Raw genomic sequence first — 15,252 nt, forward strand, 5'->3', positions numbered from 1 at the left:
ACTTTATCAAGATTTGGATGTATCTAGACAATATCTAGTAGGTAGATACATTTCAACTTTAACAAAATTAAGACACTTTTGGTGAGACCGATTGTGATTATTAATCTAGTTCCGCCTTTTAAATGAGTTTGCCGCGAGAAAAGAAAAGATGAATTCAACATCCTCGTTCGTTTCACCACAAAGAGGCATCCTCGTTCCTATTGACTTGTCGTCCATACCCATCCAAATGCGAACTCTTTTGGCTTGTAATTTTAAAATGGGTCCAGCCTTTCAGCACAACCGATATATCACCCTGTTTTATAATAATTATGAAACAGAGGTAGTACTTGCCCGAGATAGCCAAACCAGCAGGTAAATAATTCACCAAAATGGTTTATATTACTCCGTTTTATGCCTCACAAGACAATCTGATTTGGAGTATAAAACGTAGGCATTACTTGTGAGGGATAGCCGAATCAGCGTGTCAAACTAACTAACTACCATGCCGCCGCACTCCAGAGTAGAGTAGCCCATCATCGCATGATCTTAATCCGAGATCAGAACCGAACAGTAAACCCTACATTCAGATCAATCATATATGCTGGTCTAAAAGAAAAAGGTATTAGTCAAGCCGAAGAAACAGGGGCAACTATGGGAGCATTGCATATTCAATCGTGCGGCAAGTACGATATCAGCAATCTACAAACCATGATGTTATGAAGCATGCATCTAGTAAAAAAAAAGTATTGCATATTTGCAACAAATAAAAAAGGACTTGCCTAAGCTGCCCACAGCTGGAAAAGTACGCCAGCAGAAGGCTGAAGAAGCATAGAAGCAGAGAGCGGAATATCCCCTCTCAGAGCACGCCACGGAACTGAGAGATAATCCCAACAAACTCTGACGAAGCCGAGCATGGGGACGCAAGCGGCGCCGGCGACCCGCCAGATCGCGGCTGTTGGCGTCATCGGCGCGGGCCAGATGGGCTCGGGCATCGCCCAGCTCGCCGCCACCGCCGGCTGCAGCGTGTTCCTCCTCGACTCCGACCCCGCCGCCCTCTCGCGCGCCGTCGCCTCCATCTCCTCCTCCCTCGGCCGCCTCGTCGCCAAGGGGCAGCTCTCTCAGGTGGGCGCTTTGACCTCCCCTCGTCGCCCTTCGCGAATTAGGCCTGGTTGCTTAGTAATTAAGGATGACGCTATTCCTGTTCGCTGACATTTTTGACTTCACCTTGGTCATAGGCTGCGTGCGATGATTCCGTCAAGCGGATAAAGTGCGTCTCCGATGTGCAAGAGCTTCGGGGTGTGGATCTTGTGATAGAGGCCATCGTTGAGTCGGAAGATGACAAGAAGAAGCTGTTCATGGAGCTGGATAAGATCACCAAACCCTCTGCTATTCTTGCGTCAAATACCAGCTCCATTTCTATAACCCGGCTTGCCTCAGCTACCAGCCGCCCCTCTCAGGTGATCACCAACTAGGCTTCTCTCAGCAGAGTAGCTGTTTGCTTCTCTCAGCTGACTAAATGTGGCATCGTATGGTGGTATAGTATAGATCTTATCCATTGCATGTCAAGCGGCATTTCGTGAACTATGGTGTCCCCATTTGTTATGTAGGTGAACATATTCGCATCTGTCGCATCTGTTATGTAGGTGAAATATGTGTATACGATAATCTGAAGAACCAAAAAGTAGTTTGTACAACTTCAAGACATGCCTCTGAAGAGAAAAGCACCTTCAATATTTTGCAGTTTCTGAATGCCAAATATTCTAGTAGTGTAACTGTAGTCAAGGCACTCCTGTAATTTCTTAGCTTTCTCAGTCCTCTGATTTCCATGTCTTTATTGTTTTTGTCTTCTTAGTCCATCGCATTCAAATATGTTTTCCCAGCAAAGATGGCCCCGTTTGTTTTTGGAGCTTTTCTCCATGATACTGATTTAAAAATCAGTCCCATGACTTGAAGAGGTTTCCATGATGCAGGTAATAGGTATGCACTTCTTTAACCCTCCTCCAATAATGAAGTTGGTTGAAATCATACGAGGAGCTGATACATCAGAAGAGGTTTTTTCGCAAGTTAAATCTTTTTCAGAAAGGTAAACGAAATCTTCCTTTTGCACTTGGTAAACCTACTAGGCATAGTTTAAATGCTATCTTTTTCTGCACATATTTGATGGACCTTTACCCAAAAAGATATCTGACTTCTGAAGTGGGACCTAAACCTGTAAGCTGTAACCAGTTGTTGTTGTTCAGAGATTAGGGACACACAGAACTAGAGTGCTAGAAAACTTAATTTATACCCCTATATAATGTAGTACCCCAGTTTTGAAATGAGACTAGAGTATCAATTCTAACCCTCGGTCTCCTAGATCTAGCGGCTGAGATCATTGGGATTCGCTGTGAACAGTAGACCACAGCTGCCTCTAGGTTGTTCTAGAACAATATCGCCATTTGTTAAGCCCAATAGAGCTAGCCTAGGAGATGGGAGTGCGAAGTAAAAAAATATATACAAGGGTCCTACCATGTACATAATTTTTTTTGTTCTGAAGTCTTCTCCGTGTCACCCAATTATACAGGTTGCTTACTAATTTCTAATTTTCTAAACTAAATTTATTTATTGGACATCAATAATAATGATGATTGTTTACTAATTTCTAATATTCTTTTACCTTGAGTATACTCCTTCCGTTCCAATGGATAAGGCCTTTAAAAAAAGTCAAGCTAAGTAAAGTTTGATCAATTCTTTACAAAACGATCTAAAACTATGATATTATGGTGTAGATTTTAAATTATACATATCAATGTTTTCATATAAAAATTTGATCAAATTTTACATAGTCTAACTATTAGAAAAAAAAACCTTATTCGTTGGAACGGATGTATTATCAATTCTATGCATTTTCTTCCTTTACCAAAAACCATTCCATGATGATAAGATGTGCATTGCATGTGTATACATACTAGTATTGGTAATGGATTTGTCTAGAAGTTAGAACACATCAAACTTGCCATACTTAAAAGTTCAAATAAATTTTATATTCTGAGTTGAGTAGTATTTACCAGGTAACCCAATATTTCAACTCAGATTAAAATAGGTTCAATATAACTGTTGCAGGATTTTACTTGAATTGTCAATTTAGAACTGGATGTTGCCAACATGTTTTTTGTATTGCTTCCTACCTAAGCACGAAGTTGATTCTTCTTTCATAGATAGTGGGCAGCTAGTTAAAGAAACTCAAATCAGACTGGAAGTGCCAGTCTCTAAAGCGTAAACCACATTTTACGCCCTTGAAACTGCCTAATGATTTTGTTTTTCCTAGGATTGGAAAGGTGGTTATATGTTCGCAAGATTACCCTGGCTTCATTGTGAACCGCATCCTGATGCCGATGATTAACGAGGCATTTTGGGCACTTTATACGGGAGTAGCTACCAAAGAGGACATCGATACAGGGATGAAGCTTGGCACAAATCATCCAATGGGTCCTCTTCAGCTTGCAGACTTCATTGGGTTAGATGTTTGCCTCTCAGTGCTTAGGGTACTTCACAATGGGCTAGGAGATAACAAGTACAGTCCGTGTCCCCTTCTTGTTCAATATGTTGATGCCGGACGACTTGGAAAGAAGCGCGGACAGGGTGTGTACTCATACGGGAGAAGCTCTTCATCAATTAAACCCAAGTCATCTTTGTGAACATATCGATAGGCTGCTGAGCAGAGAAATGAAGCTTTGTATGTACCTTGTGCATCAGTGGTGAATGAAAACAGAAGTCCAAAAAGAATACTAGTCACTCACCATCAGTCACAGACTTATGCAGGCTTGGCTCTGGAGTACTGTTAAATAGCTGTTGTTTCGGCTTAGTTTTATAGCATCTTTAAGTGGTCATGGATTGAAGTTGCCTGTATCCCACAGCTTAATGTTAAAAGTGACGTGGCATGGCCTTCAAAATGTAACTTCAATCTATTGGCTACTCTAGTATACATGTAACACCCAAATAAAAATAAGTATGCAAAAGCACTTTTTGTGACAAATCTATACATGTGGTTTTTTAGTTTACCATCCTGAATATTCAAAATAATATTTTCTATCAAAGTTTGACTGAAGGCACATGTTTGAAAGTGTCTTTTTTGTGTGAATTGAAGAGAGTAAGTAAGACTGTAAAAATGATGAAATTTACATATGGTTACACTGCAGTTTCAGAGATTAAGTCTTACAATGATCCGTCAAGATCAGCTACGAATTTGACTACTGCGAGAACTAGCATAGCTGGATCGTGTACAGCAGCAACCGAACAAGTCTTCAAGCCCAGCAGTTCAGCAAAATAAATGCGCTTAATGTTGATCGATTGCCAAAACAATCACGAAATTTACATACTTGAGCACCTGTAAGCATCACGACCTTGTGCCAAAATAAGTCACTGAACCGAAACACAGGCACGCGCACACACATCATACTCATAATTATCTCTATATCTTAACTCAACAAGAAACAAGAAATATCTGGAGACTGGATCATATGAGTTCGCCGGGCGAGTGTCAGATGGAATAACAACATATAGCATTTGCTACGTTCGAGGTGAGATTGAGTCTTCATACGGATCAAACTTCACGATCCTTCTCACATCAGGGAGCAACTGGTGCTTAATTGGTCTGTGTCCTTTCTTGTACCAATAGTTGGTAATGTATCCTTCCAATTTTCTAACCTGATAAAGCAACAAAGTCAGAACCATCTTGGGACTATGCAAAATATCTATGAGAAACAAGCAAGTCATATGCTTGAAGCATGATCATCCAGATCCAGTTAGCAAGTCACATCCACAAGAAACGTAGCACACAAAACTTGAAGAATGGTTGAACTAGAACATCAATAAAGTTCCTTGGTCTAACATCTAATGTGGATTTTCCTCATAAGTTGAATTACATGAACAATAGCTACACATTAAAAAGGTCCCAACATTTGATAAGCACATACTTCCTCTGATCCAAAATGTAAGTTTTGGACATGAGAAAAGTTAATATCTATTTGATATTTTTGCCATTACTAATTCTTTCTTTATAGATGGTCAAACTTAGAAATGTTTGACCAATCAGAGGTAGTACCTGTATCCCTTAAGATTATCGCATCACCCTGGCAGGCAAAACAGTACAGCCAGTAGCATAGTTGTGAAAAATAATCTCGCACGATTAATCATTCTAGTTTTTTTTTTTTTTTGAACAAAGAGGGGCGCCGGAGGCGCCAATTTCATTCAACTCATAGGCAGTTTACAACATGAATTACAAGACCTGATAAGTTTATCTGAGAAACTGTAGAAAGAGAAAGACAATTTACATGACTATGAGTTGAAGAGGAGCAACTAAGAATAGGCTTAGACATGGAAAGTCTAAGCGCCTTATGAGCACAGACATGAGCAATGTTGTTTAGATTCCTGCTAATATGGAAGATAGAAGCTTGAGAGTGCAAGTAACTGGCAATGGATACCGATATCACGATAATCGAAACGCTTCCAATAGATAAATCACTAGAAAGTATAACCTTCCACAAGAAAACAGCAGACTGGCAAGTAACAGAAAAAAGATCATGCTCAATCTATGCCTCTATGGTGCGTTCTTTTTTTAGTATACTGTTCATTTTTCTGTTTTCAAGGTTGCTGATATGTTGTTAATTTCATAGGAGAAACACAGAGCATAGGTCTTACCCTTTTGACAATGTAAGATTCACCGGCAAAACTCAACGGTTCTGTTAATACAGTAAGAAAGCCATTCCTATTTCCATATACAATATCAGTAAAGTATCTATCACCAACCTGGAAAAGGTAGGTAAAATATTAGCAAACTGAACACATTTTAATGTCGAGTAAGAATGGTCAGAGCTGATAATAGCCATTCCTACCAAAACAAGATCTGAAGCTGAACAACCAAAATAACTCTCAATTTCCTTAGCTGCTCCAGCAGGCTTCTTAGCATCTGTAATCAATACAGGCATCGTTATTAGTTCAAAAATTTCCACTCAAAAAGTCAAATTACATTCTAAGAAAAAAAGATGTTATAGAAACGCAAACTCGTTTAACATCTAAATGCAAGTAATTGCAACACATAATTTCAGTGCTTCAGTATCATGAGATGTAACTCATACTTAACAAAATGGAGCTTTTGAACTAATACTGATGCCAAATGAACTTGAATTAAGTTACCATTGTACATAACAGGTGAAAGGTTAGCTCAGTTCACTTGTTTTCATGAAGATCGCATTAGAGTTCCACAGTTCACAAACTCCCATTTCTGGTAGCAGATTGATTTGCATGTAGTGCTAGGCTCACCAACGACAGGACCAAGGGCATACGTGATCCAGATGTTTGTGAAGCTAATAATTCTACAGCTATGAGTCCGTGGGCACTTACCATGTCTAATCACATGAACCCCGTCGATTGCCGCCTCGACCGTACTGGCATCCTCCCCATCCGGATCATACTGCTTCAAGCCTGCATCCAGGCAAACACATCAATTCCATCATCACGCAAACGTTTCCCCCAATTTTAGGCTTCCTAAGAGCAGCGCAACTCGACCAGGGCAGACCTGCGGAGTTGCTGTAGAGGGCGATGGCGCCGGGAAAGGCCGCGCGGCACTGGTCAAACGAGGCAGCGAGCAGTGGCCAGAGCGCGGGCGCGTAGGGCGCGGTGAGGGTGTTGTCCTTGTCGAACACCACGCCACGGAACCCCGCGCGACGGAGCTCCGCCCAGTCCAGCCACCGGATGTCCTGCACCGCTACGTGTGGCAGCGCAAGGCGCGGCTCCGACGCCGCCACGGTCACCACCGCGGCCACGCCGCCGGCGTTGAAGCGCTGCCCCAGCGCACGGGGCCACGACGCGGCCACGCCCATGGGCGTTGCTCTGGCGGCGCTGAAGGGGGCGGGAGGTGGATCGGTGTTTGGGTTTGCAGCTCTGGGGGCGGGAAGCGGGGAGGAGCGGGGAGCGGGAGGGAGAAGTGGCGCCGGCGGCGGCCTTAGCATCAGAGCAGCGACGAGATGCTTGCTGCCGCTGGGCGTGCCCGTCTGGGAGAGAACGATCCGATGGATACCTTGGCCCTTGGGAGTTGGGGATGGCGACATATTGCCAATCTAGCCCTGCGATGCAGTTGCTTCCAAGCTGAGTTTACTTTGGTTGGGCCTCTTTTGTTTTCAAAACAATTCATGCAGTTTTTAGGGAGCCAAATTTAGGCAGTTTGGTTGTTTTTGCCGACATCAAATCTTGGTCATCACGGTTCTTAAAGCATGTTTCAGATGTATGAAGAGAAACGGCCGAATCCATGGTTTTTTCCATAGCCAAGTTCCACGCGTGTAAAAGGGGGAGATTGCGCCGAGCTCGTGTGAGGGTGGAGATTGCGGGAGCTCGCGCGCCCGCGAAAATAAAGCGGGAGAAAATATGTTACCTCGTATCGATTTGCAAGTCCTATTTAAACTTGGTGGTAAAAAAAAGATGTGTACATCACTTGATGCATAGGTCGAGGTCTTTAGACCCCACCCTTTGGCTCAGGCTCACCGTCAAATCACACGCACCATTCCCCCTCCCCCTCGAGCTCTTCATCCCGGGAAGAATCTTCACTCATGATCAGATAAGCGATGCCATCTACTCCAGACAGTGTAGGACGGCGGCGGCAAGCGATCTTCCTCCTCTTCTATGAGTCGTTCGTTGCCTTCTCCGCTCCTTTGATGGCAGTGAGTATTAGCAAACCCTAGTGTTGGTAGTTTAGATATTTGAGGATGCGGTAGATCTGAGTAGATGATGTGATGTGGTACACCTAAGATAGTTATGTAGATTTTTCTTCTTGGTGGTGGTGTTCATGTTTTAGTGATAGATCAATAATTTTGTGGCCATATGACAGGTTTTGCATTTACTGCTAGTGTTATTGTGTAATATGTTCTCATGTAATTCCAATGAAATGTTGATTATGTGTAGCATGTTTATGTGTTGTATGCTTTTATCTAGACCTTGCGAAAAAAGATTGTTAGAATTTTTGACAATTAGAAATATATTTTTTGGGTGGAGAAAGCATATGCATCGTGAGCCGAATTGAATTTTCGACTAAGAAGAATGTATATAGGATCAAAGGCGGTGTCTCAGGTGTATTAGAAACCACGGTACTCGTGCTTATAAGATGGTCTAATGACCACGAAGAAACCTTTCTTTAACTTTAAATCATTTACTATTAAGTTAGCCCAGAAACCATATTCTGGGAGGATAAAAGTCTAGGAAAAAACTCTCTTGAAACAATATCCCCTATACAATATCATCCGCCACAAGAGCGACACAGTCACCATAGTTTTGGAGAATTTCTACCAATGTGACATTCATGCGAGATTTAGTTGATCCAGGCTTGCAACATGGAACATTTCTTGGATAGTTGGTGGTTGTTCAATTATTGCAAGGAAATGACCTATTTCGTTGGAAGCTACATGAGGGTGTACAGAGCACTGGCTCATTCGAAATTGTTAGCTGATAATAACCGAAGTATCTGGAAAATGAAGGTATTGTCAAACTAAAACTTTCTTGTGGTATCTCCGCAAAAGTGTTATCCTTTCCAAGGATAACCTAGCAATCACAATTAACATAGAACTTTGCCGTGCAGTTTTGTCATCATGATGAGATAATTAAGCACTTATTTTTCAGCTGCCACGTAGTGTTGCAAACATTTGCAACTCGTTACCTGGAATAGATCATGCGTATAGAATTCTCATCGGTGAAAACATTAGTCTCTTTAGCTACGGAGAAATAATATAATATGATTTACAAATTTTATTTCTTTGCAGGTCATTTACCTATGTCTCCATGTGTTGTGTTTGTATCCTCTCTCCAACATATAGAGAGATCTGTTTACGACAGTTGTAGTAGGCGGTGAGCATATTTTTATCTTACATGGACAAGCTCCATCGCGTTGCTACGAGTTAGCTACATATTTGTATTGTGCTTTTTTTGTACCGATGTGTATGAATTGTATCTACATGATGCTAACTTATACCTTTATTATAAAAAAGGCCATGATGAACATGCCGTCTCTTTAACTCCTTCAATTCGATGTCGGTTGCTAAAGATATTCCGCATGCAGTCACAAAAGCCTCGTTGAAGGCAAGGGAGCTAGTTTATCATACGCCTAACAGAGAAGTCGTAAGGGTACCTCTAGAATACAGATGGTGTTGTAAAGAAATAAATTTTGCATTATTTGGAGAAAAAAAAAGTCCAACAGGTGACCTGTAGATATATGTGACCTAAAGTTTTCCCTCTATGTGATATAAATATACATCACCAAACAGGTGGTGCAAAACAAATCTAGGTTGCGCGTGCACAACCAACTGCTAGCCTGGACATTCATTTCACCCTCCCGTCACGCGTCCGCCACCCTCCCAAGAACGTCGCTGGTGACCAAATCGAGTCACGCGATTGTCAGTGGGTGTCGCCTGGCTCCACCACCCCCTCAGCCACTCCTCCGCCACTCCGGATGGCCGCGTCAGCCCGTGAGGTTATTCAATGATGAAGAAATGATGCGGACAACAAGCTCATGTCTGACTACTTCCTTGAGCATCCGGTGTACCCGAGATATTTTCGTCGCCGATTCCGGATGACTCTCAGTTTGTTCAAGCGCATTGCATAGTGTGTCAAGTTCCATGATTGGTCCTTCGAACAGACGAGGAGTTGCGCCAGAGAGCTAGGGAATAGCACCTCCCAAAAGGTGATTGCCACATTTCACGTGATGGCATAAATTATTCTGACAGATCTTGTTGATGATCACTCGGCAATGTGCGAGAGGCATAGCATCAAGTGTGCGACACGCTTTGTAGTGGCGGTGGTTGTAGTGTGTGAGCCTGAGTTCTTGAGAGCACCCAATGCTCAAGACATGGCTCGGCTATTGGAGAAGAGTGCAACACTTGGGCTTTTTTTTAGGTATGTTCGGTTTCATTAATTGCATGTATTGGAGGTGGAAGAACTGTCCTGCAACATGGCATGGATAATTTAGATGGGACAAGAAGGATTCAACTATCATAATTGAGGCAGTGGCCAATATATGAGACATGGATATGGCATGCTTTGTTTGAATGTCCGGTTCTTGCAATGGCATCAATGCTCTCTAATGCTCACCTTTTTTTAGCTAATGGTGAGTCACGATGGAGTTTCAAGCAAGTGGCCGTACCTACCACATAGGATACTACTTTGCGGATGGCATCTATCTGAAGCGTGTTATATTTGTGAATCCACTTCAAAGCCTCCATGGTAAGAAATAACTCCGATTCCATAATGCTCAAGCGGCGGCTAGGAAAACATGGAACAAACATTTTGGATTTTGCGAGTCTAATTTGCTATTGTGAGATCACCGGCTAGACTTCAAGATCAAGAGATCCATTGATATATCATGAATGCTTGCGTAATCATGCATAACATGAACATTAAGATAAGCATGGCAGGAATGAGGTATATGACAAATAAGACTTGAAGTGCCAATCTGTGTGGCCATCATAGAGGTGGAGACCGAGTCCCGAGCTTTCTTGATGCGTACCATAACATTTGAGATTCGGGTGTGCACGATTATCTTCAAAGGGATCTCATTGAGAAGTGGTGGAGGTGGAATGACCAACAAAACGACTAGGTGTATATATATGTCATGTTTTATGTGATGAACTTGATGTTGTTTGTGTGATGATTCGTGTGCTACTTGTTGAACTATTTGTAGACCAAGTTTCATTTGTTTCATAAATGTATGCAATTGTAAAGGTGGTTGTGTGGCAGCCATGCCTTATTTTGCATCATCTCGTAAACCAAAAACTGCACATGTCACCTAAATTCCAATTTTTTGGTGATGCATAACTTATAGGGCACTAGTTAGATATGCTGTAAGCCGCAGATCTGTCAATCAGTAACTTGTGTTCGCCACTGGGTGAAAGTATAGTAGCAGACTGAAGATATAGGTAGATAGAAGAGCGCTGAACCAGAAAAACAACAGATGATCCCACTAGGTGGTATAAATGATATGACTCGGTAAGAAACTAATAATACACATCTTAATTTACTAATTTAAAACTATCAATGATATTATCAACCCAACGAATTAACACATGAAGATCTATCTATATATTACAAAGACAATATACAAATCTAAACAAGAACACATGAGAAAAAGAAAGATTTTCCCATTTAGCACATTCCCACTGCTTTTTACGTATCCAGAAGAAGATCCAACGTAATTCCCGCAGTGAGTCAAGCCACTAAATTGATCTAGTCTTGAGTTTTCAAAGCATATAACAATTCCTGTCATGTGGCAATTGAAGTTAAGGAAAATGTAATCTTATCAGATAGCACAACAAGGAACAAGCATATACGACGCTAAACTTGGTTCATGGTTGGTTCTTACCAGATCATTGCGACCAGAGGCAAATGAAGGGTGAAGATCAGAAAGAAGTTTATCTTCTCTCAATCTTTCCAAGCCATCAAGTAGCCGCAGTTTTGTCTCAGCAGAACTTGAGTCCGTCGCAACACCTCTTCTGTGGAGGTCCATCCTTATGTATATCTCAAGTTCTTCAACTTGGCGAGACAACTGGAGAGCAATGAGCTAAGAGCATAAAAATAATCTGGTTATTTGATTTGGACCACATAAACTACAATAGTCCAAAAAGAGAAGACTGACAGAGGGAAGCAATCACCTGTACAAGATGTCGAATGGATACAGTTGGTTGACAACTTAGATAGGGCTTTTCCAATTTAGGTGTTGTTTGTCCATCAAGAGGAAGGAGAACAAGATACAAGTTGAACTGCAAGGAAATAGTATGAACGCCCTCAAGTCTAAATTAAAAATAAAGTAGATCTACAACCAATGTAGCACAGGCTTCTTTATACGTTCCAGTTGAGTTCTGTTAGTTCATACAGACCTATCTGGCAAAACTACTGGAACAAGAGAAGATACATATATCAGAGGAATACATTGCCCATGAATGCATCTTACTATGCAGAAAAGGCTAGCAATACTACCAAACATGATGCCTGAGTACGGAAACGTATGATTTTGACCCTCTTTGAAGTAATCCTTTTGCAACAAGTTCAGTTTATCAGTAATTTCTTGATTATAAATAATTTTATGCTAAAAAAATACAGAATTGATATAATGTGCATGCTCCAGAAGTACCTCTTTATCCATTTCATCAGTTGTACGCAGGTGCTCCACTAACTTCGCAACACGTCCGCTCTTTCCAAGCCTGCCATTTAAGCCGCCAACATTGCCATATCGAGTTTGGCTTCGCGTACCATTTTTTCCCCATGCGAGCATCTCTCCCCGCAATGGAGAGGTGGTGAAATTTTCTTTTACAGATACTAGTTCATCATTCTCCTCAGATCCATGGTCACTAGTGGCAATACCCATGGTTCTAACAGGAGAAGGTAGTGGTGCAGGCCTCTTTCTACCTCTTTTCTGCTTTAAATCTGGAGAGTGGTTATCAGCAGAAGACGGGTCTTTGCTGGCATCATTAGAATTTACTTCTTTTCTACCCTCATCATCTGAGACAGCATGGACAATATCACGAGCAACAGTTCTACCTCTCCCACGTGTTCGCACATTTCTCCTGTACTTCCTTGCAAAAGCATTGGCAGTGGCTTTTGCTGTGGAACTTTTCTTACCCATGGCCTCTGACTGTTTTCGAACCGTTTCTTCAATGGTTGCTTGAATCTTCCATGAAAAAATGATATTGATGAAAAATAATAATGAAAAGGAAGCTAAACTTTGCATGAGTATGTTCCTTGATTATTACTTATTACCCAGCAGATAAGATTACCTTCTTGTTCCGAGTCTTCTCCTCTTCACTGAAAGCAAATTCCTGAAGCCTCAAGTATATGAGAAGCATGGCGAGAAGAGCTAAATGGGGCTAAATAAGATAAACTAAACGCTGACAGTGTAACATAGGCATCACCTCTTCCTCGTACTTATCAATATCTGGGTACAAGGTTGCAATCAATGCATCGTAATTAGGATCATCCCTCAATGAACGTCTGCTCGCACAATGAGTGCGGCATGCTGGGCACTCATTATTTCTGCAAAACCAGTTTGTACTGTCAAATATGCTTTTTTTCATAACTTGCAGCACAGAATTAGTTTGTGAATTTCCCATTGTGAAAATTAATAACATGACAAGCTTGTAGAAAAAAATATGTTTGGCATCATACCCTAGCCGCATAGATTTATCAATGCAATCCCGGCAGAAACGGTGCAAACATTCCATAACTGTTCTTGTCTTCCGGATAATGCCTGTAAATTTGAAGGACAAAATTTGGTGTCTGTCATATCTTCATCGAATGGAACATTACATATGTAGAACAGCACTACTATAAACTTAGTAAACGCGAGCAATATAAGGTGTAGCAAGTGACTATAATATTTTCACTTATATTTCTTTATAATTTTTATCCAACACACTAAATTTGTATTAAACTCTGATAAAAAAACTACTTTGCAAACTTTTGTAAAATGAAAAGGGACATCAACTGCATCAAAGATTTGTACCCAGGTAGGAAGTTATGCCATCAGATGTAACACAGGAAGCTAGACTGCATAACGTATACTAGAGAAATTAGAGATGGACTGACTCTGAACAAGAAGAGGCACACTACAGAATATAGGAAATAATACCATCAGCATGAGAAAGGGAAAAGTTGCGAGTGAGCACCATGAGTCCCATGACTCCTACACCATCATTCCCTCACTAACTTTTGAATTTTTTTGAAAAATAGTAAATAAAAAAAGTAAATAAAAACAAAAAAACTACAAAAAGGGATGAGTGCAGTACTATGTTACACAAAAAAATTCAGAGAAAAACCTATAGTACATGGCCTACACAAAAATAACAAATAGTAGCAAATATATGTGAATACAAGATTCTTAAAAATTTATCTTTTTTGTATCTCTCAAATAGCACAACATATTAATCTCAAATATTTCAGGTCAATATAACTTTTGTACTACATGGTGTAGATATTTATTTTCAAAAAATAATTGTTCACTGAAAGTCTCTAAAAGATGTGTGGGGTGTAGGCATGGTGCTTAGAAAAATGCTACTCGACAGAAAGTGGCACTGATTCAGTCAAACAATAAGATATACATTTGGTACAGCCCATGTAAAACAATTATGCATGGTAGAAGAACGATCATACAATAATACTAAAGAAAGGTTCAGGATTAGTTTCTCCTGAACAGGTAACTAGTATCGACAATTCAATGTACAACTATAGTTCCTTCGATGTAGAAGCCTTCACCTACGAAGGAAGCAAAACTGGAAAGTCCTTACGATGCAGACTGTGGTTTCAACTTAGCTGTGCTATGTAATTACACAGTATAAAAAAAAAACTATTACAACTACCCTTAAACTTGCATATGTAAGGCAAAACAGACGAGACAACTAATTGATGCCCAGAAGATTATCAAAGATACACTGACGATCAGAAGGCAACAAATATTAGAGGGAAATATAATATACGCAGTGGCACAAATGAAACAGGTGGGCTACTGAATAGGCTAGGTTATTATGCAGTGATAAAAAAAATGTTTAAATATGTATGTAGACATAAGGCATATGTACATTAGCATGTTCAGGAGCTTCCATGTTAACATTCAGAAAAGCAATATGGAATCCTACTCCCTAAGCAAAATGGCAACATGTATACATACCTAAACAAATAGGGCACTGGACTTCCTTCCGTATTTCAGCTAATTTCACTAGTATAAACCTGTGGAGAAAACAGTTCATGTAAGCTTCAAGCTGCGTGAGATTAACATCAAACCTTTCAGCATACATCAGCCTTATGATCTGAGGTTTGGTTGAACAGTTCGATATAAAGCAGTAGCATTAGCTTCAAAATAGAGCTGACTACAAACTTAACACCAAATAATATCATATAACCTGCAGGAGCTTTGCCTACAGAGTCATGTGGCAATGACATAGATCCATAAGACATCTGAATAAAATAATACAAAATGTGGTCTTAAGACCAACCCTGATCTCCAACATTGCACCTTATAGATTTCCACAGCATTTGCATCTTCTATAAGGCTACTGGTTGAAGAGCATGTTACCGAAGTGCTATGTGTTGTGTGTGGAAGAACTAGTAGGAAAATTCCATTGGAAAAAAGAAAGTCTGTTGTGGTGTAAGAAAAACAGAGTTAGAACACCCAAAGCTGCTATAGTACACAACGTTAGGACACCTGACTAAAGTAGTAAGGTAACATCAACGGAAATTGTCTAGACCAGCTAAGGAAAGAGTCCCGAA

At 40.8% G+C, this 15,252-nt stretch overlaps 3 protein-coding genes across 3 annotated transcripts; 1 reads left to right on the forward strand and 2 right to left on the reverse strand.

Moving 5' to 3' along the window:
• Positions 1–852: 852 nt before the first annotated feature.
• On the forward strand, positions 853–3,975 carry LOC124666193 (3-hydroxybutyryl-CoA dehydrogenase-like). Its single transcript, XM_047203539.1, has 4 exons — positions 853–1,101; positions 1,215–1,436; positions 1,950–2,062; positions 3,287–3,975. The coding sequence occupies exons 1-4, from the start codon at positions 892–894 to the stop codon at positions 3,654–3,656; spliced, it is 915 nt and encodes a 304-aa protein (XP_047059495.1). The 5' UTR covers positions 853–891; the 3' UTR covers positions 3,657–3,975.
• A 327-nt stretch (positions 3,976–4,302) lies between these two features.
• On the reverse strand, positions 4,303–7,024 carry LOC124666194 (phosphatidylglycerophosphate phosphatase 1, chloroplastic/mitochondrial-like). Its single transcript, XM_047203541.1, has 5 exons — positions 6,536–7,024; positions 6,361–6,441; positions 5,853–5,926; positions 5,659–5,766; positions 4,303–4,665 (listed from the first exon to the last, which is right to left on the reverse strand). The coding sequence occupies exons 1-5, from the start codon at positions 6,966–6,968 to the stop codon at positions 4,528–4,530; spliced, it is 834 nt and encodes a 277-aa protein (XP_047059497.1). The 5' UTR covers positions 6,969–7,024; the 3' UTR covers positions 4,303–4,527.
• Positions 7,025–11,015: 3,991 nt separating this feature from the next.
• Positions 11,016–14,925, reverse strand: LOC124663453 (putative E3 ubiquitin-protein ligase RING1a). The gene is made up of 8 exons (XM_047201151.1): positions 14,654–14,925; positions 13,156–13,237; positions 12,903–13,023; positions 12,768–12,809; positions 12,125–12,661; positions 11,646–11,753; positions 11,357–11,554; positions 11,016–11,253 (listed from the first exon to the last, which is right to left on the reverse strand). The coding sequence occupies exons 1-8, from the start codon at positions 14,778–14,780 to the stop codon at positions 11,221–11,223; spliced, it is 1,248 nt and encodes a 415-aa protein (XP_047057107.1). The 5' UTR covers positions 14,781–14,925; the 3' UTR covers positions 11,016–11,220.
• Positions 14,926–15,252: the final 327 nt, after the last annotated feature.

Source organism: Lolium rigidum, chromosome 6 (genome assembly GCF_022539505.1).
Source record: "Lolium rigidum isolate FL_2022 chromosome 6, APGP_CSIRO_Lrig_0.1, whole genome shotgun sequence".
Lineage (NCBI taxonomy): Eukaryota > Viridiplantae > Streptophyta > Magnoliopsida > Poales > Poaceae > Lolium > Lolium rigidum.

What these genes read in the sequence shown, in the direction of transcription:
- LOC124663453 (XM_047201151.1), bottom strand. Translation starts at nt 14,780, where the DNA reads ATGTATGCTGAAAGGTTTGATGTTAATCTCACGCAGCTTGAAGCTTAC. An exon ending in CCAGTGCCCTATTTGTTTAG is followed by an intron (nt 13,238 to 14,653) that starts GTATGTATACAT and finishes TCAAATTTACAG; the next exon opens with GCATTATCCGGAAGACAAGA. An exon ending in CCTCTGGTCGCAATGATCTG is followed by an intron (nt 11,254 to 11,356) that starts GTAAGAACCAAC and finishes GCCACATGACAG; the next exon opens with GAATTGTTATATGCTTTGAA.
- LOC124666194 (XM_047203541.1), bottom strand. Translation starts at nt 6,968, where the DNA reads ATGCTAAGGCCGCCGCCGGCGCCACTTCTCCCTCCCGCTCCCCGCTCC. An exon ending in CCTCTACAGCAACTCCGCAG is followed by an intron (nt 6,442 to 6,535) that starts GTCTGCCCTGGT and finishes GCCTGGATGCAG; the next exon opens with GCTTGAAGCAGTATGATCCG. An exon ending in CAGCTTCAGATCTTGTTTTG is followed by an intron (nt 5,767 to 5,852) that starts GTAGGAATGGCT and finishes TACCTTTTCCAG; the next exon opens with GTTGGTGATAGATACTTTAC.
- LOC124666193 (XM_047203539.1), top strand. Translation starts at nt 892, where the DNA reads ATGGGGACGCAAGCGGCGCCGGCGACCCGCCAGATCGCGGCTGTTGGC. An exon ending in CCAAGGGGCAGCTCTCTCAG is followed by an intron (nt 1,102 to 1,214) that starts GTGGGCGCTTTG and finishes CCTTGGTCATAG; the next exon opens with GCTGCGTGCGATGATTCCGT. An exon ending in GTTAAATCTTTTTCAGAAAG is followed by an intron (nt 2,063 to 3,286) that starts GTAAACGAAATC and finishes TGTTTTTCCTAG; the next exon opens with GATTGGAAAGGTGGTTATAT.